This window comes from Rutilus rutilus, assembly GCF_951802725.1.
Source record: "Rutilus rutilus genome assembly, chromosome: 23".
NCBI lineage: Eukaryota > Metazoa > Chordata > Actinopteri > Cypriniformes > Leuciscidae > Rutilus > Rutilus rutilus.
Genome location: NC_140233.1, coordinates 12,893,944 through 12,921,603, shown reverse-complemented (window position 1 = coordinate 12,921,603; position 27,660 = coordinate 12,893,944). Strand labels below are relative to the sequence as shown.

The window sequence follows — 27,660 nt, the reverse complement described above, 5'->3', positions numbered from 1 at the left end:
TGTGTTTGGTTAACGCAGATCTCTTAAAAATGGTTCCAAACAGCACCTGATTCAGGTTTTTGGTGCTAAACAGAACCTCTATTTTTTTGGGGAAAATTCACAAGTTTAACTTGCCTATAGCAATGTCTGATTCATTAACGACTCCTTTTGAATCACATAATGATGACAGAATTTTCATTTTTGGGTGAACTATCTCCTTAAGTAGATTGAACAAAAATGCTTGATTGAGGTCAGACAAATTCGATACCAATTTGCCAAAATGTGAAATAGTTACAAATTGCCATGAGAACCGTCAGAGCAAGTCAACAACTGATTTATTGAACAGCAATATTTTAAATAAGTGTATATCAATATTTTTTACTTAAAGTTGGATTGAAATGAAAATTCACTATCTATTATTTTAATAAATATAGATCTTATTGAGAACAATTCATCTGTGCATGTTTCATTTTAATAAAAAATTTGACCTTGTAATGTTCAATCAAGATGTAATAACTCAGTTGTCTAGTGAAATATGCAGGACTTCTCAAATAAATTGAGTTCGCTTAAACCCCTCATCTCAACACTTAACTGCAAACTTGCATTCATCTGCTTTTGAGTGAAATGCCCACTTGTGTGCAGGCTTAGATTCTGTGTTGTGTCTGTTACAAAGGAAGATCACCTTGCCTTCTGACTGATGTTGTTACGTGTGTGTCCGAGTGTGTACTGTATGATTGTGTTAAGGATGCACAGACAGTGACATAACAGTTCTCAGCTTACTTGTGTGACAGAAAACTCCTTTGGCCGCCAATGGTCAAGTGGCACAGAAAGTGGTTAGTAAACAGATAGATCTTTAACCACCCACAATGCACCACTGTATAGTGTCTGTAATAACACAATCTTCAAAAATCCTTTCATTAATTAATCGTATTATCACATAAAATGTGTATATATAAAATCATAATACTTTTTTAAAAAATCCATGCAGCATATTAAAACACCGCTATTGTATGTACATGCCAAGAAAGTAATTCGTCTACAATAAAATAATCTTTACCTGAATGTGACACTGACATGCAATGTATTTCTGAAGAGCACAAGAATGCGAGTGCAATACAACCGAACCTGGCGGATGGCATCAGATGAGCGCGTGGTGGCCTGACTGCATCTGCTTCCATCACTCAATGCCTTTTCGTCAGGTTGCTTCCCTGTCAGGGCCAAACATGTCAGCACTAGACGGCAGGCTCACTGGCTGAAGCGTCACAGCACCCAAACAGCGCCATTGTAGCCCACGCTGTAGCTGCTGTCCATACTAGAACTGGATTTCTTAATTAATTTGCTCCCTGGATTCATCCGAACGCTCTGCTCTTACCTTGCCTGAAGTAGACATGGGCCCGAGGGCAGAATCAGAAAGAGGGGAAGGAGAAAACATAGGAGAGAAGGTAAGATGTTGAACAGGATGATAAAAGATATGGAAGAACGCTATATATAATGAGCAGGTATGTGATGCTGTGGTGTCAGATTGTAATTCCTTTAGAGCTGTGAATTTTTAACTTGAGATATAATGATATGTCATTCATTAAACTGCCTTAGATCACGGACAAGAAAAGAGCGTTATTATGCATTAAGAGTGAAAGTGTGTGTCTATCCCATGGGTTGTACACTTTAGCTCTGAGCAGTCCACAATGTTGCCCCAAAATATTTGTATACGAATGCCACACCAAACTGAGTGGCATTTATTGAATTTATTAAAGAAAGGGGGTTGTATTGATTTCATGCGTTTGTAATTCAGTTTAAGATAACCTAGGTAAACCATGAGGGATATTCTTTTTGCAATAACAAGATAGTCCCTTGCTTGGTGTTTCTAGGGTTTGAGGTTTCTCCCTTCACCAGGCAACCAGAGAGCACTGAGGGAACTATAGTCTCTTGAGCTTATTTAACTGATGCCCACAATCCTGTAAGATAATCATCTTTACCTGCAGACTGTAGAAATTATGGTTGCACTTTATTTTAAAGTGCATGCACTTATGTGTACTTACAGTGTACTGTGCTTTCCTAAGAAAATACTGGTAATATAAAGTATGGGTTAAGGGTTAGGTTTAGGAGTTGGTTCAGGGTTAGTACCTAGTTATTACCCAGTTATTGCAATTACTATAACAAGTACATAGTATGTACATGGAAACAGGACTGTAAAATAATTATACACTTTTTTTAAGGTGTCTTTGTTACACTGTAATTCTACATTGAAGTACTGAGTGAAATTAAGTAGCTATGTACTTACTATAGGGTTATGATTAAGGTTTGGTTTGGTTTAGGGTTGGTTGCATGTGATTATGCATAATTTATAGTTATTACTGTAGTAACTACATATAATACTGACACTGTAAAATAAAGCGTGTCGGCCAAATGTGAGTGTTGTTCCTGTAAATGTTGATATCAGATGCCTCCTCCTTTGGTAATGGGGAATGTCTTCAAGGTTGTGTCATAGCCTTGAAATGAATCTGCATATTTTGATTTAACACTCAAGATCAATTTCAAGATGACTGACAGCTGAAAAGTTGGATTAGTTGCATTAGTTTCAAACAGAGGACAAAACCACATTCAACGCTCAGCACACCCCTTCAATATCTATAAAATATATAACAAATACACTAAACAACTACATAACTTTTCATTGCAGAAAACTATCAGAAGCCTCATGTAAAAAGATGCTCGTCAAACCGCTTTATCTTCTACAGGTCACGGGTTGCTCAACTATTTAAATTATATTTTTACATGATTAGCTTGCAGTCTAAATATTAAAAAATTATGTTTTTTCAAAGGGACTGTAGTGCAAAAGGGAAAAGAAAACACATCTTGAGTTTTTGTCAGCGATGACTGCACGCAAAAACAAAAATGTATGCATTGCGACTAGTGTAGTCCGATTCATAAAGAAATTACTCTTTTCAAGTCAGTTCTTTTAAAGAATCATAAAAAAAAATATGAATATAAAAAAATTACTAACTCAGTATCAGACTCTAGAAACTTTTACTGGATTAACTCCCTGAATAAATCTGTGAGAGTGGCTACTGAATCAACAAGACTGACTCAAATAATATGTAAAGTGATCAATAATAAAGGTCTATAAATCAAGTTTTGTGTAGGCCTATACTTAAAACTTGTTAATTAGTGTGATTACTACCCATTTACTTGTAATACCTTTAACATCTTCAATGTTAGTAACTTAAAAAAGTTAACTACAAGCTTGTAGTTAAAAGTAGCTTGAAATTTAAAAGTAGCTTCCCTGACAAAAGTGGGGTCAATCCTTGGCCTAGACAGCCCACGGGGCATCTGTGTTCAGATTCACCGTTTTACGTTTAAAGTCTAGGTCAAAGCAAAAGTGAAATCCCTAGTAACAAAAGTAAAGCTTCTCAGAGTAATTAGATGTCAGCTGAAATTTTTATTTAAACATGAATAGATGTTGAATGTTATCATTGCCATCCTGTCCCATCCGCTGTGTGTCTGCATATGGGTTTGTGTATTTGTGTGTGTGATAAGGATTAGCCCATGTGAGGCCTGGCCCAGACAGCTGACCTTGATAGATAATGTTACTCATGCTGCTTATGCTGGCATAAGTGAGTGAGGCATTGTCAGTCTGTCTCTCTGCCCACTCATCGCACTACTCTACTGTTGAACATAGACATCTGTATATCTCTAGCATCAGTAAATGACAACTGTATTCGTGAGAGATTGGAGTGTTGTTCTTATTCATTCATTTATTTCCATCAATGGTGCTTGCTAAGGTTTAGAATAAACCCCATAATCCTAAGGACAAGGTTTTAGCATGCAACTTGTCCTGGGTGTTAGTGCAGCGGATGTGAATGATACAGCAAAAGGTGTGTTATTACTTTTATAGGTATAGTATTTGTGCCTGGTAGATGATAAAACAAGTGAAAAGTCCCACAGACTTACACTAAAGGAGAGATCTAAGACATTTCTTAAATATCATAGGGACATAAGGGTAAGCAACCACCCAGAACACCCTGGCAAACGCATAGCAACATGCTAAAAAATACTCCAGATTAGCAGCCACAGAGCAATGCCATGGCAAGACAACATCCCACAGCAACTTGGCGGAAAGTTTTGCACAGACATTTAGGAACTTGATAAGCACAAGTTCTTTTGAACATAGAATCTACCAAGAAGTGTACCAAGTTACTTTTAGTGACAGAATGATTTAATATGCATGCTGAAAGCCTAAGCGAATACTATAACTATAAAGAAAACTAACGATAAACTATTTTAGTATCCACACCAATGGACGATAATGTTCTGTTTACTATAAGTGCACAATGTAGGTCATCTGTCCGCTCTTTAAGGCAGGATGGATTCTGATTGGCTGTCAATGTTTTTTATCATTCATTAGTAGGAAAAAAATAGTTTTGAAAGTGATTCCAACAATATTGTTTCTCTGTGCAGTTTCCGTTATAGTTGTGGTGTGGACTCTGCTATCCTTTTAAATTTAGAACGCCTAAATCTGTATCGATATAGTTATCGTACTTAGTGTTAACGGGCCTTTAGACGGTTTGCATGGCAAATCCCTCCCACAAAAGTTGTGCCTTTAAATGCATCTTCACTGGAGCGTTGTTGCGGCTATATTCAGGCTGACATCTTTGGACTTTGTGCCAATGCTTATGCTGTTTTTTGATCGTCTTGCTGAGTGTTGTGTTTTTTTAAAATAGTTAAAAATAGTCTTTCAAAGGTGTGTCTCATAAGCCAACCAAATTAGATATATACATGGCTTCCTTAAGATCTCCCTAAATATTTAGCTTTTTCTATGTAATATTATTAAAAATGACAGTGCTACACTAGGTGACCTAACTGACAATTTGTCAAATACATACTGCTTATACCGTTTAATTTTATTAGGGCAAGTGCAGGCTTAAATTGGTCGTCAACATACTTAACCGGTTAAAATAGACTGCCATCTGTAGTCTCAATAAGGCGCACATATATATGGTCATGTGCAGAAATAACGTCTTAGCAAAGGTGAAGACTTTACCTCTACTTTATCTTTTGGCTTCCTAAACGTGTCACATGTGATTAATCCATTACTCTACAACACCTGCTATTGGATGACCCTTTTCTCACCTGAACGACTTATATCAACTTCTTGATCGCTACATATGCTTAAATTGCACATCTGCCAGCTAGGTCATTAGCCATCAGTCTGTTGCATTTATGAATTTATATTGTTAAACATTTGTAATATCATTGGTGATACTGATTTAAGCCCTATTTGGACGGGACTAGTTTCACATGGAAAGGTGGGGTAAAGTAATTATTACCAGAGCTTCTATGTGATTTTAGTCCCGTCCGAATGTGCCATCTCAGTAATCATTACAGACAATGTCAGTAAAGATTACGGCGACTTTTACCTTCTGTAAAAAGGTCCGGAAAAATTACCTCAGGTAGGCTAATTCTAATCCCGTGCGAATAGACCAGCTGCAAAAATGTACGTAAATATTCTGTAATTTCCTAAATTAGTTTATAAGTAGTTTTCCGCCGTTTTTCAAGTATGGAGGCGCTTGAAAAAGCATTCAGTTGCGTTCTAGGCGCTGGGACAAGTCTGTGGCAAAACCCCAGTGCTTTCCACAAACCATTTAAATCAAAAAGAAGATCGAAAGCACTTGTTAGAGGCACAAAACATCTTTTAGTTTGGTAAGTGCCTATTATCAACATAATCCAATCCTAAGTTAATTAATACATCGTTCGACCAGACATAACTGTTATATATATATATAAATATAGGTTAAATGTTTGCGCACGTGATATCAGGAAGCAACGTAATACACACATGACAACAGGAGGGTGACAGCGGTGCGTAAATCGAGTTACCCCTCCCATTTCTGCTAGTTTTACTGAGATATCTTATCCCGTGCGAATTGGCCATTATTATTACAGACGTCCTGTGGTACAATTACATTACTCCATCTACCCTTATGAAGTTAATCCCATCCGAATAGGGCTTTAGTAACGACAAAAAGTTTGCACAATATAAGTAGCATTAGATGAGCCAGAAATAGCAAGTCTAGCATCATTTGTTGAAGCCGCTGGATTTTTAAACCTATCTGATTATCTTATGTGGCAATATTCATCATTTTGTAATAGTGGCTTAGATGTACTTTTTTTGGGCCACAGTAAGTCAAAATCACTCTTTTGCTTCCATGACTATATATTTCCATGACCAAAATAATTTTTTATTATAGTATAGTCTTTCTTCAGTTCACAGGAATTGCTTCTATTCTTCAGTTCTTTTACTGCCATAACATTCCTCTAGAATAAGAACATGGAACTAAATATTTTACAGTCTGGGTGAATTTTCTATATACTTTAAAATATGAACATATTTCCCAACTGTGTTCACAACTAGGAGTGTCCAATCTTGTTCCTGGAGGGCCACCTCACTACAGAGTTTATCTCCAACCTTAATTAAACACACCTGAACCAGCTAATCAAGGGCAACAGGATCAATCGAAACTTCCAGGCAGGTGTGTTGGACCAAGTTGGAGCTAAACTCTGCAGGTAAGGTTGGCCACCAGGACCAAGATTGGTGACCCCAGATATATACAGTGAATGTGGGTATTGCAGGGGTGTCCAATCCTGCTCCTGAAGGGCCACATTCCAGCACTGGAAACAGCTAATCAAAGTCTTGAGGATCACTCAAAACTTTCAGGCAGGTGTGTTAGAGCTAAACTTTACAGGATGGTGGCCCTCCAGGAGCAAGATTGGACACCCCTGTATTATTGGTTTAAAATCTTTTACAAAAGCTGATCCTAATCCAAATTTATCTGTGTTACCTTTGGAGAAATTCGATAGAAGAGGTCAATTTATTTAACGACAGTTCCCGGCTGTTCTATTTTAAAACAAATTTGTTGCCAGAAGGCCTGTAATGTCATAGTAGATTGTAACACATCCACCTCACATCAAAAACCCCAGCGGCCATGTGATTGCAGGCGAAACATCTGTTACATAACCATTGAGTGACACGATTTAAGTGATATGTCTAAGGTCTTCCAAATGTCAGTTACAATGTAAACACAAAGCTGGTAAACACATTCCCATTCTCAGTTGATGGCAGGTGCACAAGATCCAATTTGTCCTCTCCTAAGTGGCGCTGAGAGATGTGGGTATACACATTAGACCCCACATCCCCATGGATGAAACAGTCAGAAATATTATCCATGGAGGCAAATGGCGGAGGTATCACTATGAAGGGCAGGGCTAGCTTTCCCACTCTCTCCGTGCTATAGCAGGAGAAACCAAAGCCTAGGTGTGCATGCTGGAAGATAAGATTTCCTCTCTGCACTTCGCTGCTGTTTGTCAACGTCCTGGGGGAATGTAAGCAGCGGAGGGAGGAAATATATCCGACTGTCTCCAAGAGACGGCCTCTGGGATAGAGGAGTTACCAATAGTCCCAACAGAAGCCGCTTCTGCTGCCCCTGAGTGGAGCTCTACTGTCAGGGATCCCTCCCCTGATGTTTTCCATTGAGGAAGAGGAAGATGGCACTGAGAGCCCCCACTGCTCAGCCTCCGGCTCAGGATGGCTCCCTTGTGGAGTCTCATCCACACGTCACAACCTCTCCCTGTGCACTCCACATTACCACCCATTTATCCCTGCCTACAACACACATCTCCTCGAGCAGAGATGGCACATGAAATGGACTCTTAGATCCAGTGCAGAGAAATGAGTGCGACCACATTCTCCTAGAACCAGAGATTGTGTATCTTTTGGACAAGCACATGTCTGTAGAAGTCTAAAAGGAAAGGATCCCATCGGGTTGCTCAGTCTGGACCATGGAGCCCTAGAAGATCATCAAAGGACGAAGTTGTTTTGGTTAAATTCAGGGTTTCCTTACCGACAGGTGGACATGATGTGGTGGGACTGAGGCCAGTGGTTACTGCAGCATGGGCAGACCCCATTATGTGTGGAAAAGGGACCACACCACCTTGCTGTGGCTTTGAGATCCTCCAGAACTGCTGGGGCACCCGACAGAGTCACAGGAACAGGAGAGTTCAACCCGAGGTAAAGATTTGCGGTGTTCTGCCAACAGTAAGTGCTGTCTCCTAAAATGTCCATCCCCTGGTAATGAATCATGGATAAGTGTACCTACAACTCTAGATTGCAAAATGTAACTGCAATTTGTAACAGTAAATATAACAGTAGACCTTTGGGAAAATGCTTTTTTCACATTCCAGATTTTTAGTCCAGTCTTTGTAATTCTGTGCTCTGATTTACTTCAGTATGACTGAGAATAGAAATATTTCAAATGCAAAGTGATCACTTGTCTTTAGTTTATAAGTCCAATATAGGAGGATTACATATATTTTTGGAAAGGGTAACCCTAACCATAACCTTGCTGCTCTTTGTGAACTGTTTAATTTTCGGTTGCTTCTCCCAAAAATGCACTCAAAACACATTAGACATTTTTCTTCACAAGGCACAAAAATTATTATCTTGTAAAATGTCATGCTCATTGACATGACAATGTCATTGTCATGCTCTTTTGCCTACAGTGTGGCTGAGGAAAGGTGTGCAAAAATGAACCTTTACGGCAGGGTTCCTCAAATATTGCCCTTGAGGGCCAATGCCCTGCAGAGTTTAGCTCCAAACCCTCACCTAAGCAAGCTTATCAAGGTCTTCAGGATCACTAGAAAATCTTAGTTTGATCAGGGTTTGAGCTAAACTTTGGAGGGCAGTGGCCCTCCAGGACCGGATTTGAGGAACCCTGCCTTTTGGGTACACTGGGGCAATACCCTTAAAAGGCACTCCTAAAAGGTGCATGTTAGTGCCTTAGAGTAGTAATGTACTACTTGTGTTTTTATGAACATTCTAGGGGTAAATAAGGTTTAAAGATGCCCTTTTTAGGGTACTGCTCCTCTGACAAGCTGTTGTACTGTATTTTTTAAAAGCATGTCAAGCACCAGAAAAGTAACATAACAACTTAAATTTCTATTTGTCCCTCACAAAGTTATCGTATGTCTTCAGAAGACTTGAAATATAGTGCTGGAGTCATATGGGCTGCTTTTTATGGTACTATTTTGTAGATTTTGGAGCTTGACAGCTGCAGTCACTAGCAGAGCAGCCTTGAAATACTTATGGACTATTTCTAACTACTTTTATGTTCAAAGAAAAAAGGCTACATGTTTTGAGCAACATGAAGGGGAGTGGATGATGACTGAGTTTTCATTTTTTTGGTGAATCTCTCAAAGACAAACATTTTGGATCAAAGTGTTGAGATGATCAAAGGTTTCCTCATTCACCTCTTTTTTTAAAAATATTAAAAAAAAACATTCAGTTCTCTATAGCATTTGCCTGTGCTAGCAAAGGCCTTCATAGTCATATATTAAATACATATGCTACTGAAATTATTTACCAAAGTGAGTAAATTCTACTTCAAATGGCTGATTATAAACCTTTTAATCATTACTACATCCATAACAGTAAATGTGTGAGTGGTAGTATTTACCTCACACGGTTTCATAACTGGTTTCAGTCATGCAGAGCTGTTATTTTCTTTAATAAAGAAGCCTTGAATGGGATGGAGAGATTCTGACAGGCTGATGGGGATTGGGCCGGGAAAGAGTTGTCATGTGCATGTCTCTCTGAGCTCCATTGTGCTGAATGAGCACTCCGTCAGGAATAGTTTATCTCCATGGCTCACCATGATTATTAGAGTGCTTCCGTGTTATGTAACATAAACACTAATCATAATCAGGCCTCTTTCCCCTGCTCCCACCATGGTGAGAGTGTTCTTCTTTCACACACCTTTGTCTCTATGTCTATTTATCTCTGTCTTTGCTTAGACAGTCTAGTTTGTTCTCTCAAGGGAATAGTTAAAAAGCTTCACCCAAAAATGAACATTCTGTCATTATTTACGCAACCGCATGTCTTTCTAATCCCATATTTTGTTTTCTATGTACTGAGATTGAGTAAATAATGAGAAGGCTATTTTTTCATGAACATGCCTTTTAAATATCATTTAGATTTGTTTACATAGTTTTTCACTGAAGTAGACCAATACTCATTACCTATAGTAGTACACTTTTACAAATCCAAAGTCTATGTGGTTTTGTGATGCTATGCACGCTTGTGTAATTATTCCCACGATCAAAACAAAATGCCCTCCACTTTTTACCTCATCTTATCACTCATTTTCAGAACTACGATCACTATTTGTCTTAAATTAGTATAGACACAGGCTGTTTGAATCTGACAATCTGAAAGGTGGTTTGATAATAAGCCTACATGGTGAGTCACGTTGTATCTGATACAGTGCACAGCTTCCGCCTCTGCTGTGCTTGTTACATGTGAGCAGTGCAGTCTATAGGGAATAGGTGTGAAATGAAGTGTCAACTTGCTACCTTCTATATTTACCATTTATGAAGGCTTAAAGTGCTTTGTATAGCTAGAATAAGTCAAACTAAGTCCAGTAAAATGGACTTATGTTGGGCTTTTGGCCATCTGATGATAATTTAAGTCAGTATATTATTTTGTTTAATATATATTAAACATAAATCACTAATATACAGCTCACAGAAATCCATTTTGCAATCAATATCTGTCCAATGTAGACTTGGGGGCTCTTCACACATTTGCACTTTCCCTCTGTGAGATTTTTTAATCATTGGACTATGTAAACATGCAGACTGATATTATGTGCTAACGTCTCACCAAGATGCCACGTGAACTTAAAAACAGCTCAGTTATTAAAAACTTCACGTGAAGTTGGTACTCTGCGGAGTCTGCGGAAAATCCCTTTTTAACAAATGTATGCACGGTTCGGTGAGCATGTTTATTATTTTTTTAAATATTTTCAATTATTCTAGTTTAATATTTAAATATAGATTTTACTTATTTTTTCTTTTGTTAAAATTATTGTTTAGTAATTAATCATAATTAAGTTTCATTTACCTATGACCCTATTCACGTTAGCCTCATAGCATAATTGCCTAAGTCATGTTTTGTTTTTTCTTGTTTTCCAAAGAAATTGAAATATGACTTAGGCAATTATGCTATGAGGCTATTTATAGCCTAACCAATGAATAATTTATTTTGCAAGCAAATAGTAGGGGGCCTTATCTCAACATGGCCGCCAAGGGAGACCACCTTGGTCCTTTATGTAGAATGAAACTGCTTTATTTTACACACAGTCTTCTTTTTTGTTGTTTATCTAAACACATTTGTCACCAGTAGGCTACTAGTCATTTTGGGGTGTAAAAAGTAAATTTTTTGTTAATAATGCACCTACACAATCCCCCATTCAAATCAAAGCCCGCTTAATCACAGAGTTAACAAGGTTGAGTGAGGCTCTTGGCTCGCCCACTGCTCTTCTGACATTTTGAAATAAGGTTTTGCGAATGACGATGTACTGATAGGCGTTATTTATTGGGGTCCCATCGTTCGTTGACAGATGGAAACTTAAAGAGAGGGCAGTAAACAGATAGTGCCGAAGGCGGTGCCGTTGCATAGCCTACTCAAAGCTCGTGTCGAAGCGAGGAAATAGTGAGCGGAGGCAGTCGCGTCTCGCGCGGCAAGTAGACACACTAAACAACTGTGTTATTAGAGGCTGATTTGTGCCGCTGCACATTCGGACATTCGAGTCAATAACTGTCCTGGATTTCCACTTTAGGATCGCCATGACTTGGCAAACAAATGCACTGTGCTAGGATGGAAGGAATATGGGTTCAGTAGGTAAGCGCACGTAAACACATCTATATACAGTGCAGTCAGGCTGGAAAACCTGAACAGGTGGCATATCTCGGGACATAGCCTACACGTCAAGTGGAGCAGACGAACAGCTTGCCTCTTTCCGTTAATCTCCTGCTGACGAAAGCTTTTCAACCTCTCTCCTCCTCATTGGGAAACACTTCATTTCGCGAAGTTCTCCCTGGTATTTTCCAGTGCTGACAGGACGGGTTCCGGTGTCTGACAGGATTCTTAAGATGCACATTCAAGTTTTCTGCTGGATTTAATAGCGAGTCCGTTCTTTTTTGTTTCTTAAGCCCTATGCCTTATGACTTGGATGTGTTGAATATCCACGTGTCAAAAAGCGACATGTTTCCTGAAATTAATAACAAGGTAATGTATGAAGAGTAGGCTACCTTTGTATGTTCATTTGCATGCACTTATGAATACTTTTGTTAAAAACTGTATAATATTTTTGAAGCATATTTAGCCTATCTGATTAAATTGGTTGAACTGATGTTTACAATGATTATTAAGGTTTTAAACACATTATTTTATATATGAAATCATTTTCGCATATAGGCTTTATTATAGCCTAGGCTATTTAAAACATATTTGTCTAATGTAATGGTTTTCTTAGTTCATTAGTTCAATATTTTGCTCTTATTTAATGTTATTGCTTAGGTTTTATTTACCACAAGCTTTTTATATAATATCATACGGACCTATACAATTTATATAATACCATACAGTTTAACTGATAACTGGGTATCAGCCTCCACTTTTCTTAAAAAGAAAATGCAGAAATATTATGAAAAAGTTCTTACACAGGTTAACTGTTATCTATTACTAATATCTTTATTATTTAAAAAAATATTTTTTTTCGCAAACTATGCTTACCCATAATTATAATAGATTATAACATTTAATGTTAGCATCATATAGGCTACAGTGATTGATTATGATAACGTATATTAGTTTTCAGTTGTCAAAAGCAAATGTTTGTATGTAGGCTTATATATAATAGACCTATATATTTCAGAATATATGTGTGCATATAACATATATTATTATATAGACTACTTTTCAAAGGCAGAATCTGGTTACCATGGTAAAAATTGTAAGGGACTATAAATAACGTCCTCACGTTCTTTTTATTTTGTTATTTGCTCAGGTTTCATTGCTCTTTGCCTTCTAAGAATCGTAACTCACAGTAACACGAGATATTTGTTTGCGCTGCGTTCTGTGTATTTTCAGTTTTTATAGGTGATAATGTTTAGTGCAAGGTTACAATAAATTATGTAAGTCCCAATCCGATATTCATCCAATCACTATCAGTAAGATTTCTCCCACTGCTGAATTGCATTTTGACAGAATACATTGTCTCTGTTCTGTCAAAAGACTGATGTTAAAGCACCCATTAAACCCATAACTGTGCATGAGTATATTTGGCCTGAACATGTGATGGTTAGGTTGCTTAAAAATCCTCAAGTGTCTAAGTATGAACCATCCTTTAAGGTGGTTGTCAGCAAATGATTCAGTACTGAGCTCCAAGTTACTATGAAAGGCATTCATAGTCCTGAGTATAAAGAACGGCATATGATGTATTTTTGATCCTTTCTGGGTGTTGCCCATGACCATAGTTTCTACTAGATTGAGGTGACCCAAATCCTCCTTTGGTTTGTCTGTGTATGTGATACAAAAATGTGTAAAAACCATTGGTTTAGGGCTTAAACACCAATGTACATGTTAAAATAGCACATTGGATATAATATTTGGGTATATTGTAGTGAAAGCCTATTGTTTAGCTCAGAGTTGTCACAATAGGGCCTATATTAGAGATTCACATACATTTTTGCAATATGACCGATATTAAAATGATATACTATTTGGTTTAAATAAATTATAATTTATAAAAACTAAAATCAATTGTTTTAAATGCTACAAGTGAGTTTAGGCATTAAGTATGAAAAATGGATATTCATTTTGAAAATTTGCTAAGGATTACATTTAATGTTGTTAAATTATTAGTGTTTTTAAGATTAAGTGAGTGTTTAAGTGAGCGTCTTATGATGGCAAAAGTAATCTAAATATAAAAATAGGGAAAATGATCATGCACAATATCAACCAATACAGATTAATTTAAAAAAGAAATCAGCAGATATCCTATATGGTACCAATATTGTGCATCCCTAATCAATATAGATCAGAAAAATGTCAAATCATCACTTAAGGTAAAGGAATGAATGTGATAATTTGATTGCCGAATGAAGCTGACTGATTAGTATATCTGAGTAAAACAGAAAAAAATGTAGGGTGGGATTTGATGTTGTCCAACGGGAATTGATTGGATCGTTGTCATTTGCTATTGCTGCAATTTCATGTAAGTGACAGGTCGTCCCACCCTCGCATCGAAAAACTCGTCTTAAAAACGATTAAATATTACGAGGGCATGCGCATTCATATTTAATTTAATAATAATTATGTGCACGGATAAATCATTTATGATAAATACTGCAATATTCCGTTCTAAAAAAAATAGATTTGTTCATTTTGATTTCATTTTTTCATGGTGACTTTAAGGAAAGTATCTCTCACTCTTGCATTGCACACTGACCCACATTGTAACACAAAGCCTTTAGTCCTGAACATAGAAACTCAAAGGTGTTAATATTTGAATGAGTCTTTTAAAGCCCTGGGCTCACATTGCACAGCTGAACGCCCGCGGTCTAAGTGTAACAAATTTTTACTGCCTGTTTTCTAAATGCATCTCTTTGTTGCTGGCTCATTGAAGTCCATGCACTCTCTGATCCCTCTATAAGCCTGTATGTTCTTCACTGCACTGTGAATGAATGTAGTTAAGACCCAACACATCTGAATAGCTCAACCCCCCCCGATGGGAAGACACGCTCGGCCAAAAACCGATATATGTTTCAGACTCTGCAAATAATCAGCCAGTGGATTAAGGCTGTGCGAGCCACATAAATCTCCAAGGTGTGTATATGGGTGAGACCATCCCAATGTCTGTGTGTTTCTTGGCCAATCTGTTTGACTTCTGCTACCAGCACGTGTTTGCCCGCCGGTTTATATCTCGCCCCCACCCGAGAGGCTCTAAGTTTAGCTAGAGCTTTTCATCTGTCCTTATGCTGTCTGTCACCACTATTGACGCACGCTCCACGCGATTAAGATGGATGAGGGCCTGTTTCCTCATATGTCCGCAATCATGAATGATTGTGGTCATCGCAGGTCCACTGATATCCTAAAGCATTCGTGCACAAGTGGAACATCATTGGGAGATGATTGCTGTGCGTGTGAAGTACCAGTGAAGGAGTCTGCACATCACGACTGACTGTCCTCTTCTATGAGGTCAAACTGCATCATCTGACATGGTGGGCATCAGCGAAATGTTATTAACGTGCTTTTGAATGAAAAACAAGAGTCATGATGAGTCATCAGCTGTGTTGAATAACACCGCGGAAGCAGAGATGATGCCTGAAGTTATATACGCAGAATCCCACACGTATGGCTGTGGATGTGGGCTGCAAGAGTGTGCCCACTCCTCACGCTCATGACGCCTTTCCTCCGCTCTCTTTCACAGTCAGCCAGACCCGAGGCTTTCCCTCACCCCAACAGGTCTCAGGCCGAGAACACAAAAATAGGACCCAACTGCACCTACTCACAGGTGAGCCCTTATTCATAGAGAAAACAGGTTACTTAACAGGGATGATTCATTCGAATTGATTCTCAAAGGGTGTGTGAATCACTCTACTGTAAGAGCAACTCTGTCTGGGAGGAGAACTGTGAGATGGGTGCAGGGTGTTTTGGACCTTTCGGTACTCAACTTTTAATGGGTATTGAATTCAGTGCCTGACTAGAAATCCTACAAAATAGCTTTGTGTTGTACACTAACGTTCAAAAGTTTTGGGATCAGTATGATTTTTTTTTGTTGAAAGAATGTAATACATTTATTCAGCGAGGATATACACATACATAAGTGTATGCTATTGAACTGTTATTACGACTGTTAAAGGGATAGTTCACCCAAAAAAGAAAATTCTGTCATCATTTATTCACCCTCATTTTGTCCCAAACCTGTATGAGTTTCTCTCTTCTGTTGAACACAAAATAAGATATTTTGAAGCATGTTGGCAACCAGACAGTTGATGGACCCCACTGACTTCCATAGTAGGAGAAAAAATACTATATCAGTCAATGGGGTCCATCAACTGTATGTTTACCAACATTCTTCATAATATCATCTTTTGTGTTCATCAGAAGAAAGAAACTCACACAGGTTTGGGACAACATAAGGGTGAGAAAACTTATTTTTTTGGGTGAACTATCCCTTTAATATCTTTTAATTGTAACATATAACAGCATATAAATACAAATAGATTGTTAAATTGAACATTTCTAATTCTTTGTTTTCTTTTAGTCAGCTAATGTTTTGCTAGCTAACCGCACAGGGGTGCGTTTCCCAAAGCCAACTATATGGTCGCAAGTTCCGTTGGTGCCAATGGAGTTTAATGGACTTGCGACCATAGTTGGCTAACAATGGTTTTGGGAAACGCAACCCAGCATAGTAGCTTAGAATACCACTAGCTGATGCTTAGCCTATACACTATACCTACATGCTTAGCCTATACACTTCTCTTCTTTTGTTTTTTCATATTATACTTCTTTTTTTTTTCTCTTTTTTTTTTGTATTATGAACAGCTACCCCAGGGATCCTAAATAGATTTAACCCGAATTGTAACCACCATAAATATTATGGGGAACATGTCCCTTTTAACTAATTTTAACAATATTTTTTAAATCAAATCAATCTAACATTTGACAATCTAGATATCTTAAAGATGAAGCATGTGTAAATTCTGTGACATTAGCGTCAATTTAACATTAAACATTTGACTTAGTAATAAACCGCAGTATTTACAAGCTATGTAGGCACTTCCATTGTGTGTCCGCTATCTATAGATGACAATGCATGATCCCTCCAGCACCTATGGAAAGCGCTTGTGTTAAATCTTTAATGTTGAATATGAGATGACCCCCTTACAGTTGTCATTAACTAAAAGCAATCTCTTCGCAGGTGTTAACATCCGCTTATAATAAAGTGCTTGGCATACTGCCTCTTAAAGTCAAAATCCCTAGACTCAATTTGGGTTTTAATGTTATCTACGGTACCTGAACGGTGAACGTTGTTTACGCACAGCCTACTGTATTCTTGCACGTCTCTTCAGGTGCCCCTATATGCTATATTTAGCTACTGTTTCTATGCGTCATGATCAAGTTGGCAGATGCCGCAGTATCCCCAGAACATATGAGATTGAATATCGCATCTATCTATAGACGCACTTGCTCTTTTTTCAGCCCAGAAGTTTGTCGAGCACTGGCATTGAACTGTGAGATGGGGGAAAACCTGCAAGCTACGAACAAGCCCCTCCCTTGTGCAGTTCCCAATATTTGTTTCATGGCAAGGGAACCTTTCATTTTATTCCTTCCAAGAGAAGATACTGACAAAACTAGGAACCGCGTTGGGGAAAATCTGTATCATTCACTGTTATTACACCCCAAATGTAAGATTTAGAGTACATGTTCATTGCTCTGGTGGGTTGTGAAAGACTGCCCTATCGCTGCTTTTGTCCCCACCTCGGTCTCAACCGCCACTGAAATTCCATCCTCTATGCAGGGGGTCCAGTTCACATGGGGCCATTGGCCACTCAGCTTGTGTGAAGCTCACGTATCTTTCCCCCCGTTTGCCCCTTGTTACTGATTTGTAGAGTTTTTAATGTTGAACGGTACTCATAATATTGTGTCTTTTCTTTTTTTCTAGAAGTGTGGGACGGGAGTTGGTACTTTGCCCCAGCTAGAGGCTCCAGTCAAGCAAGTTTTGGTGACCAATGGCAAACTTCTTCATTCGAATGGAACCTTACCAAGTATCGTCAAACAGTTGGTGCAAAGCACTCAAGGGAATCAGGTGGGATAACACTCTTAAGTTTAGCCAAAAATGAAAATCCGTTCATTGTTTACGCACCCTCATGTATATCCAATCCCAAATGAGCACAAAATGAGACTTTCTGATGCATCCTTTTTTTCATATATCATCAGTTAACAGCAATCATGTCTGTCAATCTCCAAAAACCACAAATAGCCCATCAGAAATTCTATAAAAATTAAAAAAAAAAAGACTAGAATATTTTCCGAAATAGTGTCTGTTCCTCAAAAGACTTGGAATATAATGAATATATATATATATATATATATATATATATATATATATATACTCAAAAGATAATATATATATATATAATCTTTTGAGAAAAAACAACAGTGTATGGGTTTAGAATGAAATGAGGGCGAGTACAAATAAAAAAAAATTGAGTGAACAATTCATATAATGGTCACATTAGCCACATAAAATTTTTCTTGTAACTCAGGAGGAGAGGCAGAGGCCGCAGTTTCCCAATCGCTTTGGTTCGTCGGTGGAAAACCTCTCCGAATCCTTAACCAGGAGCATCATCAATAAGTTTGAGAAGATCAGGACATATGAGGGACAGAGGCTGCCTATGTCTCCAACAAGTATGAAGTGCTCTGGATTTCTGTTTGCATTTCATATATTCAGAAATTAATAGATGGATTTTTACTCTTCAAGCTGAATCGGAAATAATAACTAAAAATAGCATAGGAATGGTCTGATATTTCCCTGGTTAATTGGATCATATGTTCACTATTTATGTGTGTCTTCCTTCATCTGCAAAACAGCGGCACTGAAGCACTTCCAGAACCAGCTAACAGAATATGAGAAGGAGGAAATTATGGACTACTCTGAGATCTGGTATCTGGGCTTGGACACTAAGAAGATTGAGGGCTCCCAGGGATCCCCACAGAATTCAGGCTATGATGATGAGCATGGCAGCTACTTAAAGGTTAGAAATGACATATATATCTTTCTGTGATTACATTACTTTTGCCTGGCAGTGTTATTTTAGTATCACTGAGATTCTATTATAGTTATTTCATATTTCATTTCTATTATAGGTATTACTCTATTTTTTTAATTAGCTTCTATTTTCAAATTTTATGTTTTTATTTTAATTTTAAAGTATTAGTAATTTTGTTATGTGTTTTTGCCATCTTTTTATTCGTTTTTGTTGTTTTTAAATATGGCTATATAGTATTTTATAAATTGTATTATATATTATTATTAGTGCTGTCAAATCGATTGAACGCATCTAACATAAAAGTTTTTGTTTACATAATATGTGTGTGTAAATATATTATTATATTTATATATTATATACTGTATGTGTGTGTGTGTGTGTGTGTGTGCGTATTTACTGTATTCACACACATTATTAAAATCTGTCAATTTATTTATTCACATGTATATATGAATAAATAAAAAATACATACATAGCTTGGCTTCTGGCAAACAGCTTACTGGGTGACACACTGACCTCATTTTCAACTTCTCGATAAATGATGAAATTGCATTACAGCACGAGGCTGGCGAATTCAGCTGATTTAAGCTGCCAGACCCTAATGTCTGCTGTCCCACCCTATCTTCCTTAAATGTGCCTTTTCATAATGACATTCCTCAGGATTACTGGACATTAGACTGAATGCCTTCAGGCTTGACGATTTAAAGAGTCATACAGCTGAAAGTTGCAGTCAAAACATGTAAACAATGTCACATGTCTGACAGTCCAGATAAGAGCCTGAGTGTTAGTTGGGAAACAAACAAATAAGGAGCGTTTATGCATTTCAATATTACCATTGCAGTGTTTCTCTAAGTAACAGGAAGTCTGCCACTGCAAAGGAGATGTAAATAATTATGCTGACCTGTTTGTCAGCTGACTCTGTCCTCTAAATACTCTGTGCAGGTCCAGCATGACCATATAGGTTATCGCTATGAAGTCCTGGAGGTTATTGGGAAAGGATCGTTTGGCCAAGTCTTGAAATGTTTGGATCACAAGACAAATGAGATGGTGGCCATCAAGATCATTCGAAATAAGAAGAGGTAAAACGAACCTCCAGTCCATGTGTTCATTCCAATTCACATGCAATCTTTAGTACAATCGGGGTTAGCGACCCCTACGGGGTCCGTGGTGGTACTGCAAGGGGGCTGTCAATTATTGTTTGAGTATATAAGTATAAGAACAATTAAAATACTAAATATTAAAATAATATTATATTATTTAAAATAATACACTACTTAAATTCATCGTTTGGTTACAAACATTCATCAAAATATCTTCTTTAGTGTTCAACAGAAGTATTAACATGCCTAAGACTTTTGCACAGTACTGTATCTCATCATAAGGCCATCATAAGGTCTTTAATCAGCACTCAATCAGGTCATAGTTTACACTAGACCTGAGACACTGTAGGGTGTTAAAAGGTGTCTGTTGTGTATCACATTACGTGTCTGGGCAAAACTGATCTCATGCCCTTCCACTGCCATCGCACCTACTTTGACTGATGCTTTAACTTAAAATCCTTTCAATATGCAAAGCTCAGTGCTGAATACTGTAAAGCTGCTCTGTACAATAGAAAAAGCAGTACAAATTAGCAGCATTTTGATAAAGTTGATAAGTAAGTTATTTTTCTTTTGAACTCCAGGTTCCATCATCAGGCTCTTGTAGAGCTAAAGATCCTGGATGCTGTGCGGAGACGAGACAGAGATAATTGCCACAACGTCATTCACATGAAGGAGTACTTCTACTTCCGCAACCACCTGTGCATCTCCTTCGAGCTGCTGGGGTGGGTGGAAAAAAACTGGATTCATTTAGATGGACACATGGGCGCTTTCAATTTATAAACCTGTATAGTAACTCACGTTAAACATGGGAGTCACAGACTCAACTTAAATAGAATACTTCCCTGTAACTACAGCTTATTATAGATGCCTTTTAAAAGTAATTATGAACCCATTTTACTTTCATATTTATGAGTGAAACAGGATATTCAATTAAAAAATATATGCATAATAAATTTTTAAAAATATGTATTTATTTAATAGTCCTTTTTAATTTAATGTTGACATTAGCTAGTGCAGATCATCATATTAGTTATGAATCAGTAGTTAGATGTCATATTAGTTCTGTTTTATTAACCGGCGCGATGGTTTGTTCCAACGGTGGCCATATTGAGGTGTGAAGTGAGAGTTTCTCACTCAAGACCTTTTGGGCTCTGGGTAAAGTGATCAATTAAAAGACACTTTGCAGGAAAAGCAGCTTCATCTCTGGCAGCCTGACCTTTAGAGGACATCAGATGCGTCGTCCCTGTCTTCGGTTACCGTCACAGAATCCTTTAGTTAATGCCTTGATTAGGCCCCTATCTTTTTCCTTGCCCACTCATGGTGTGAAGTCTCCGATTACATTAGGCTGTTCACAGCTGCTGTTTTAGGCCTCCTTACTGCCAAAGATAATGACTTTCATGGCTTCCCTCTCAAAGGGCTCTTTAGCATAATGCTTAGCGGTTAACACAGACTAATAGTGAGATTTTGTTTTTATGGTCGTGCTTAAAGACAGGAGGTTGTTGAGTGACATGTTGAGTGAATGCTGTTGAGTGAATGTGTTTGTAGAAAGTTCAGCGTGAGGTGTAGTGCCAAATTTAATGTGCTGCCCTCTAGAGGCATTTAGATACATGTCATACTGTTTTTTTTCTTACTTTAATCCTAGTAGTTCATAAGGTATTAGCCATGAACATCACCCTGTAACATCGTCACAGTCTAAGTTAATTGTCTATGTTGTCTCCATACAGAGTGAACCTCTATGAGCTTATTAAGAAGAACAACTTCCAGGGCTTCAGTCTGGGGTTGATTCGGCGTTTTGCTCACTCACTGCTCAAGTGCCTCCAGATGCTGCACAAGGAGAAGATCATCCACTGTGACCTTAAACCGGTAAACCTCACCACTGGAGTGTGTCAAATGTCAATCACCCCAAAATGAAAAGCAAATATAAGAAAAATGTTTTGTTTTTGGACTTTCTATTCATCAAAGAATTATGAAAAAAAGCAAATCTGTTTTCAACATTGATAATAATAATAAATGTTTCTTGAGCACCAAATCATCATATTAGAATGATTTCTAAAGGATCGTGTGACACTGAAGACTGGCGTAATGATGCTGAAAATTCAGGAATAAATTGCATTTTAAAATATATAAAAATAGAAAACAGTTTGTTATTGTTATTTGTATTTTTATTAAATAAATGCATTAGAGAAAAATCTTACTGACCCCAAAGTGTTTTGAACAGTAGTGCATATTAAAATATATTATGTAATAAAGAAAATTATTTTATTTATTATTATTATTATTAAAAAAGAATGTGTTAAAATCAGTGCATTAAATACTACTATGATATGTAAACAACTCACAATAATACTAATAATTATGAATTGTGACCATCACATATATATATATTTATATAAAATGCTTCATTATGTATTTAACGTTATAGAAAAGTAGTTATTTTGCAGCTTGAACATTCAGCCAGATAACTCCTTTAGCTGTTTTCAGTTTCAGTTCAAAGATATACAAATGTATTAACCAGTGAAATGACCATCATGACAAAGCATTATTATTCATCTCTTAATAGGAGAACATACTCCTGTCCCAGAGGGGACAAGGAAACATCAAGGTGGTCGACTTTGGATCAAGCTGCTATGAGCAACAAAGAGGTAATTACCAAACCCCTGTGTAATGAACACATCACCAGATTTATCCTGATTCTGTCATTTACTCTGCACTGAGTAAGACTAAATGTAGCAAAATCTGCAATTGTTTGATTAGACACCTTTGACATAGTATTTGGGAAGCGTTAAATGCTCCCTTCATAAAATGTTCGCTTATATAGCTACATTTTCTCACTTGCATTTAGCACTGTTTTTCCTCCATTAAAACAGACCTGTGACCCATCAATTGAGAAACAATGATTTAGTGCTATTTGATGCATTAAGCTAATTCATACTGTTGAATTCATGTAGCTCTAATAGACCGCTTGTATTCCCATCTACAGTGTACACTTACATTCAGAGCCGCTTCTACCGCTCACCAGAGGTGATTCTGGGCCACCCGTACAGCATGGCCATAGACATGTGGAGCCTGGGCTGCATTTTGGCAGAGCTGTACACTGGCTATCCCCTCTTCCCAGGAGAGAGCGAAGTGGAGCAGATCGCCTGTATCATGGAGGTGAGAGACTCTATTAGTACTTAGACTTTCTTTCTTCTGTGAAACACTTCACTTCGATGCAAAATAGAATAAAAGTATTGTATTGTGATGAAAGAAAGTCCTTTAAATAACTTCATGTTCTTTAATGATTCTTCTATAGTTATTTGAAATGCATTGGTTCCTGAAAAGAATTACTTTTGATTTTATAGATCATGGGACTTCCTCCAAATGACTTTGTTCAAAGTGCATCAAGACGAAGATTATTTTTTGGTAAAATGACTTAAATACATGATTGCTTACAAATGACGGTAACACTTTATGATAAGGTTCGTCATTAACATTAGTTTACCACATTGGATAACATGAACTAACAATGAAAAATAATTCTAAAGCATTTATTAATCTTAGTTCATGTCAATTTCAGTCTTGACTAATAGTTGTATCTGTTAATATTATTTGTTGAACCTGAGCTAACACGAACAGTTAACAATGATTAATAAATATTGTAACAAATAAATTGCACATTGCTAAGTAATTTTAGGTATGCATTACCTAATGGGGTCTAATTGTAAAGTGTTACCAAAATAACATCTAATTTCAAATGCATTATGTTTATGCATTTGAGGTTTCATTTTGATTGACATCTTACCTTTATAATGCTCCAATAAGATTCCAAAGGAAACCCAAGGAATATCACCAACAGCAAAGGGAAAAAACGTCGACCCAACTCAAAAGATCTTGCCAGTGTGCTGAAGACCAACGATCCTATATTTCTTGACTTCATTCGACATTGCCTTGTGTATGTAAAGTAATGAAATGACTTCATATTTGTTACCACCACAACACACTTAAATAGGCTTTTTCAACCTGTACCATTGCGTTCCTGTAGGTGGGATCCCACAAAGCGGATGACACCTGATGAAGCGATGCAGCATGAGTGGATTACAGAGGGCCGTCTCAACAGGCTCCATCCTAAACCTCGACCTATGCGGAAAGACATTGACAACAATTATGACTTCACTTACCGCAAAACGACTTCAAACAGGACAGGCAAGGGTCAGAATCTGTGCTTGTAGAGTAATGACTGATCATTACAATTGTATTGAATTAATGAATTTATTACTAGTTCAAATAAAATGTTATATTAAATAATTAAAATATTACAGAGCCCCTAAAGGGACATTTACATTCCCCCGAGAAACTTGGCGTTCGACAGCAAATATTTTGTCACAAAAGTTTTGCGAGCGAATGCAAAGTTTCTCGAGGGAACGCAAAACATTTGCGAGTGAACGCAAAAGCACTGACATAATTTTTCCTCCCATCTCATATTTTTTCCTTCACCATGTCCCTTTACGGGCTCCATAAAATATAATTATAATGTGAATTATTTATTTTATATTTAGTATTATTTATTTATTATTATATGGAATTAAATTATTATTGTGTAATAGTATAATTAAATATATTTTTTAATTGATTATAATTTTTTGTTAAACTTTTGCATAATATCATTTATATCTTTTCTTTTTCCATAGCTGATAAATCTGGATCTGACGACAAACTTAAGAAGGTCAGTGACACTTCAAGCAAAGGAGGCAAGACGGTATCAGAAGAGCGTTTGCGTCCTATAGGAGCCTCAGCCGAGGAAGAAAACTGCGAAAATTCGGGCAAAAGTGTGAGCAAAGACAACAAGTCGGACTCTAGTGGAGAGCGGTCCGTTCAGATCATCATCAAATCTGAACAAGGATCAAGCACTGATTCTTCGGAAGGACCGGAGCCTCAGTTTCTCCCCCCTCTTGTCTAACACCCCAAAGAAAAGCACAAGTAACGTCTTTATAGCGTATGATTTCTACTTTTTGCCGCTTGTTCTGGACTTACCAAGCGGCTTAGACTAAGTTTGACTTTGTTTTATGGCAAAAAAAAATAAAATGTCAAAAATTTGTTGTGTGGTCTGTAAAGGTGCGGTCACAATAGAGTTTGAGCGTGCAAAATTATTTTGCGATAAATGTTGGCAAGATGATGTGATGCTGTAATGCTTCTGTTTTTAATAATAAATAAATCACAAATTATAAAATAAAATAGATTGTCTATAGCGCAACCTCACCTTCACTTTCCAGTCTAGAGGAATTAGATAAGAAGTTAAAGAGCTATAGTCTATTCAAATGTTTTGTTGATTTATAAGTAAAGTGAATGACTTGGTATCATTTTGGTGCTTGTGTTGTATTTTGAAAGGATTATTGCTATGAAATTGTGTGAAACACTGGCATATTTTGCAGAGCATCATGCTATGTGCATGTTTATTGGGTCTAGTGTGCTTTTTCATTTTTCTTTTAAAAGTATCAAAGCTATTAGCAATGTCAAAAATAGAGCTCAAGCTAACCTTGAGTACCAAAGCTGCTTTATTGTGCAATATTACTGCATGGATTAACAGTGTTTGTATGTTTTGTTGTCATTTGCCAGGTTTTTTTTATTGTTTCTATGAGTTATTAAGCTGTGCAATAATTACTGAGCCAAAGAGATTGATCATATACATTTTTGTTGTAGAGAAACACATCATCAGACTAAATCTGACGGAAAGCACACTAGATCATCAAAATGTGCACAATACTTGCGTGATTGTATTGATGATGGCTGATAATGATGGCAATATTGTTGTTGGTGAAGATGGTTATGATTATTATTATTTAGATTCAGAGGGAAGGTCAAGAATGATGTTTTTAAAGTTGCTGTTTAAAGTAAAATTAGTGCATCATTGTATGTTCATACAGAATGAAAATATATATTGTAATAGTTTATTTTCCTGTATATAGAATTCTTAAGGTAAATACTATCCACCCTATGTGGATGGCACCAAGTCATGTAAACATTAGACAAGGTTTTACTTGTTATTGTATTGTTTATCTGTCATAATTGAAAAAGAGATTTTTACTACCATATGCTATCTCTCTCCCTTGTGGTTTCTTGACAATTTTGTTTATGGGATTTTAGAAGAAAGTCTTGGATCAAGGGTGTTAGGTAGTGCCTTTCAGTATTAGAATTAAAAAATCTAAGTTGTCTTCTCAATAATGTCTGTAATATACTGTCATATCTATGACAATAAATATGTAATACCGTTTGTGAAATTTATAAATGCACAAGGTCTGGTCTTTATTTTATTCTGTTTAATCTATTTAGTCAAAAATGGCATTTATGTGTATCAAGGGGATGTGTACTCATTAAAATAAAGAAATTCTGATAAATGTAATATTTCCACACTTTTAAAGTTATATTTTTTTTAAAGCTAGAATAGCCTAACTTTTTTTTAAGAATGTATTATTTAAACTGAAAAGTTACCCCAACTGATAAATAACCAATAACAAGTCGCATAACTTTTGTTTTTGTGTTAATGTTTGTCAATGCTATTTATTGCCCATACGCAGAGGTGGACAGTAACAAAGTACATTTAGCCTACTTGAGTACTGTACTTAAGTACACTTTTTGAGTATCTGTACTTTACTTGAGTATTATTCTTTCTGGAAACATTTTAATTTAACTTCACTACATTTGAAAGACAAATATCGTACTTTTTACTCCACAACAATTCTGTCAAGGTCCTTGAGTAGAAAGTAGTAACGTCAGTCAGGGGGTGAAGTTGATTGCAGGGGTTTCATTTTGGTTGGAATCTTGGAAATGAAAGTGGGGTTGACGTCAGAACCCAACGTCAGATTGACGTCAAGATCCAACGTCGGACAGATGTATTTTGGTTGGAAATGAAAGGGGTTGATGTCAGAACCCAACGTCAGATTGACGTCAAGATCCAACGTCGGACAAATGTATTTTGGTTGGAAATGAAAGGGGTTGACGTCAGAACCCAACGTCAGATTGACGTCAAGATCCAACGTCGGACAGATGTATTTTGGTTGGAAATGAAAGGGGTTGATGTCAGAACCCAACGTCAGATTGACGTCAAGATCCAACGTCGGACAGATGTATTTTGGTTGGAAATGAAAGGGGTTGACGTCAGAACCCATCGTCAGATTGACGTCAAGATCCAACGTCGGACAGATGTATTTTGGTTGGAAAATAAAGTCAGTTTGACGTCAGAACCCATCGTCAGATTGACGTCAAGATCCAACGTCGGACAGATGTATTTTGGTTGGAAAATAAAGTCAGTTTGACGTCAGAACCCGACGTAAGATTGACGTCAGCATCCGATGTCGGACAGACATTGGATTTTGGTTGGAAATGAAAGTCAGGTGGACGTCAGAACACGACTGATGTTGGTTTCTGACATCAACCTGATTTTCATTTTCAACCACAATACAACGTCTTTCCAACGTTGGAGATTAATGTCAATCTGGCGTTGGATTCTGACATCAACCTGATTTTCATTTTCAACGTTGGGTTTGATCTTCTAAATGCTAATTTTGTCATTGGTTTGGAGCACACTAGCTTATAGATAACAGTAAGGCTAACATATTCATACTAAAAGCCAAAAATCTTTAAATAGGGGACTATTTGAGGGAACAGCCATTTGGGTGTCCGAAACCACTGTGTAAATTATTGAGCGCACTTATTCAATCTCACATTCAATCCCACTACTGGAACTGTGATCTAGAAATAAATCTGATATTGATATGAGGGTAGGTAGGCAAGCATAGATTCAGAGGCATAAGGTAGGCTACTGTAAGTGTTACAACAATGCAACAATAATAAAACAATGCCTTGACATTTACTTTTTACTTTTGATACTTAAGTACTTTTAAAAACAAGTAGGCCTACTTCTGTATCGGTCTTT

At 37.1% G+C, this 27,660-nt stretch overlaps 1 protein-coding gene across 8 annotated transcripts; it reads left to right on the top strand.

The window, feature by feature from the left end:
• The first annotated feature begins 1,286 nt into the window (after positions 1-1,286).
• dyrk4 (dual-specificity tyrosine-(Y)-phosphorylation regulated kinase 4) lies at positions 1,287-24,828 on the top strand. Of its 8 annotated transcripts, none has more exons than XM_084396729.1 (15): positions 11,511-12,100; positions 14,954-15,096; positions 15,306-15,389; positions 17,544-17,687; positions 18,148-18,289; positions 18,473-18,636; positions 19,594-19,730; positions 20,333-20,473; positions 21,476-21,614; positions 22,312-22,393; positions 22,732-22,904; positions 23,093-23,153; positions 23,553-23,682; positions 23,773-23,939; positions 24,419-24,828. In XM_084396729.1, the coding sequence occupies exons 2-15, from the start codon at positions 15,094-15,096 to the stop codon at positions 24,685-24,687; spliced, it is 1,836 nt and encodes a 611-aa protein (XP_084252855.1). In that variant the 5' UTR covers positions 11,511-12,100; positions 14,954-15,093; the 3' UTR covers positions 24,688-24,828. The 8 variants fall into 8 exon arrangements, with proteins under 8 accessions (XP_084252854.1, XP_084252859.1, XP_084252857.1 ...); XM_084396730.1 differs by having other exon boundaries at positions 11,900-12,100; positions 23,773-23,933; XM_084396728.1 differs by lacking the exons at positions 11,511-12,100; positions 14,954-15,096 and adding an exon at positions 1,287-1,421.
• The last annotated feature ends 2,832 nt before the right edge of the window (positions 24,829-27,660 follow it).

Excerpts from the sequence above, each read along its gene's own strand:
- dyrk4 (XM_084396726.1), top strand. The coding sequence starts at position 12,029 with ATGCCTTATGACTTGGATGTGTTGAATATCCACGTGTCAAAAAGCGAC. Across the intron at positions 18,290-18,472 it reads GCTGCCTATGTCTCCAACAA|CGGCACTGAAGCACTTCCAG; the intron begins GTATGAAGTGCT and ends TCTGCAAAACAG. Across the intron at positions 19,731-20,332 it reads ATCATTCGAAATAAGAAGAG|GTTCCATCATCAGGCTCTTG; the intron begins GTAAAACGAACC and ends TTTGAACTCCAG.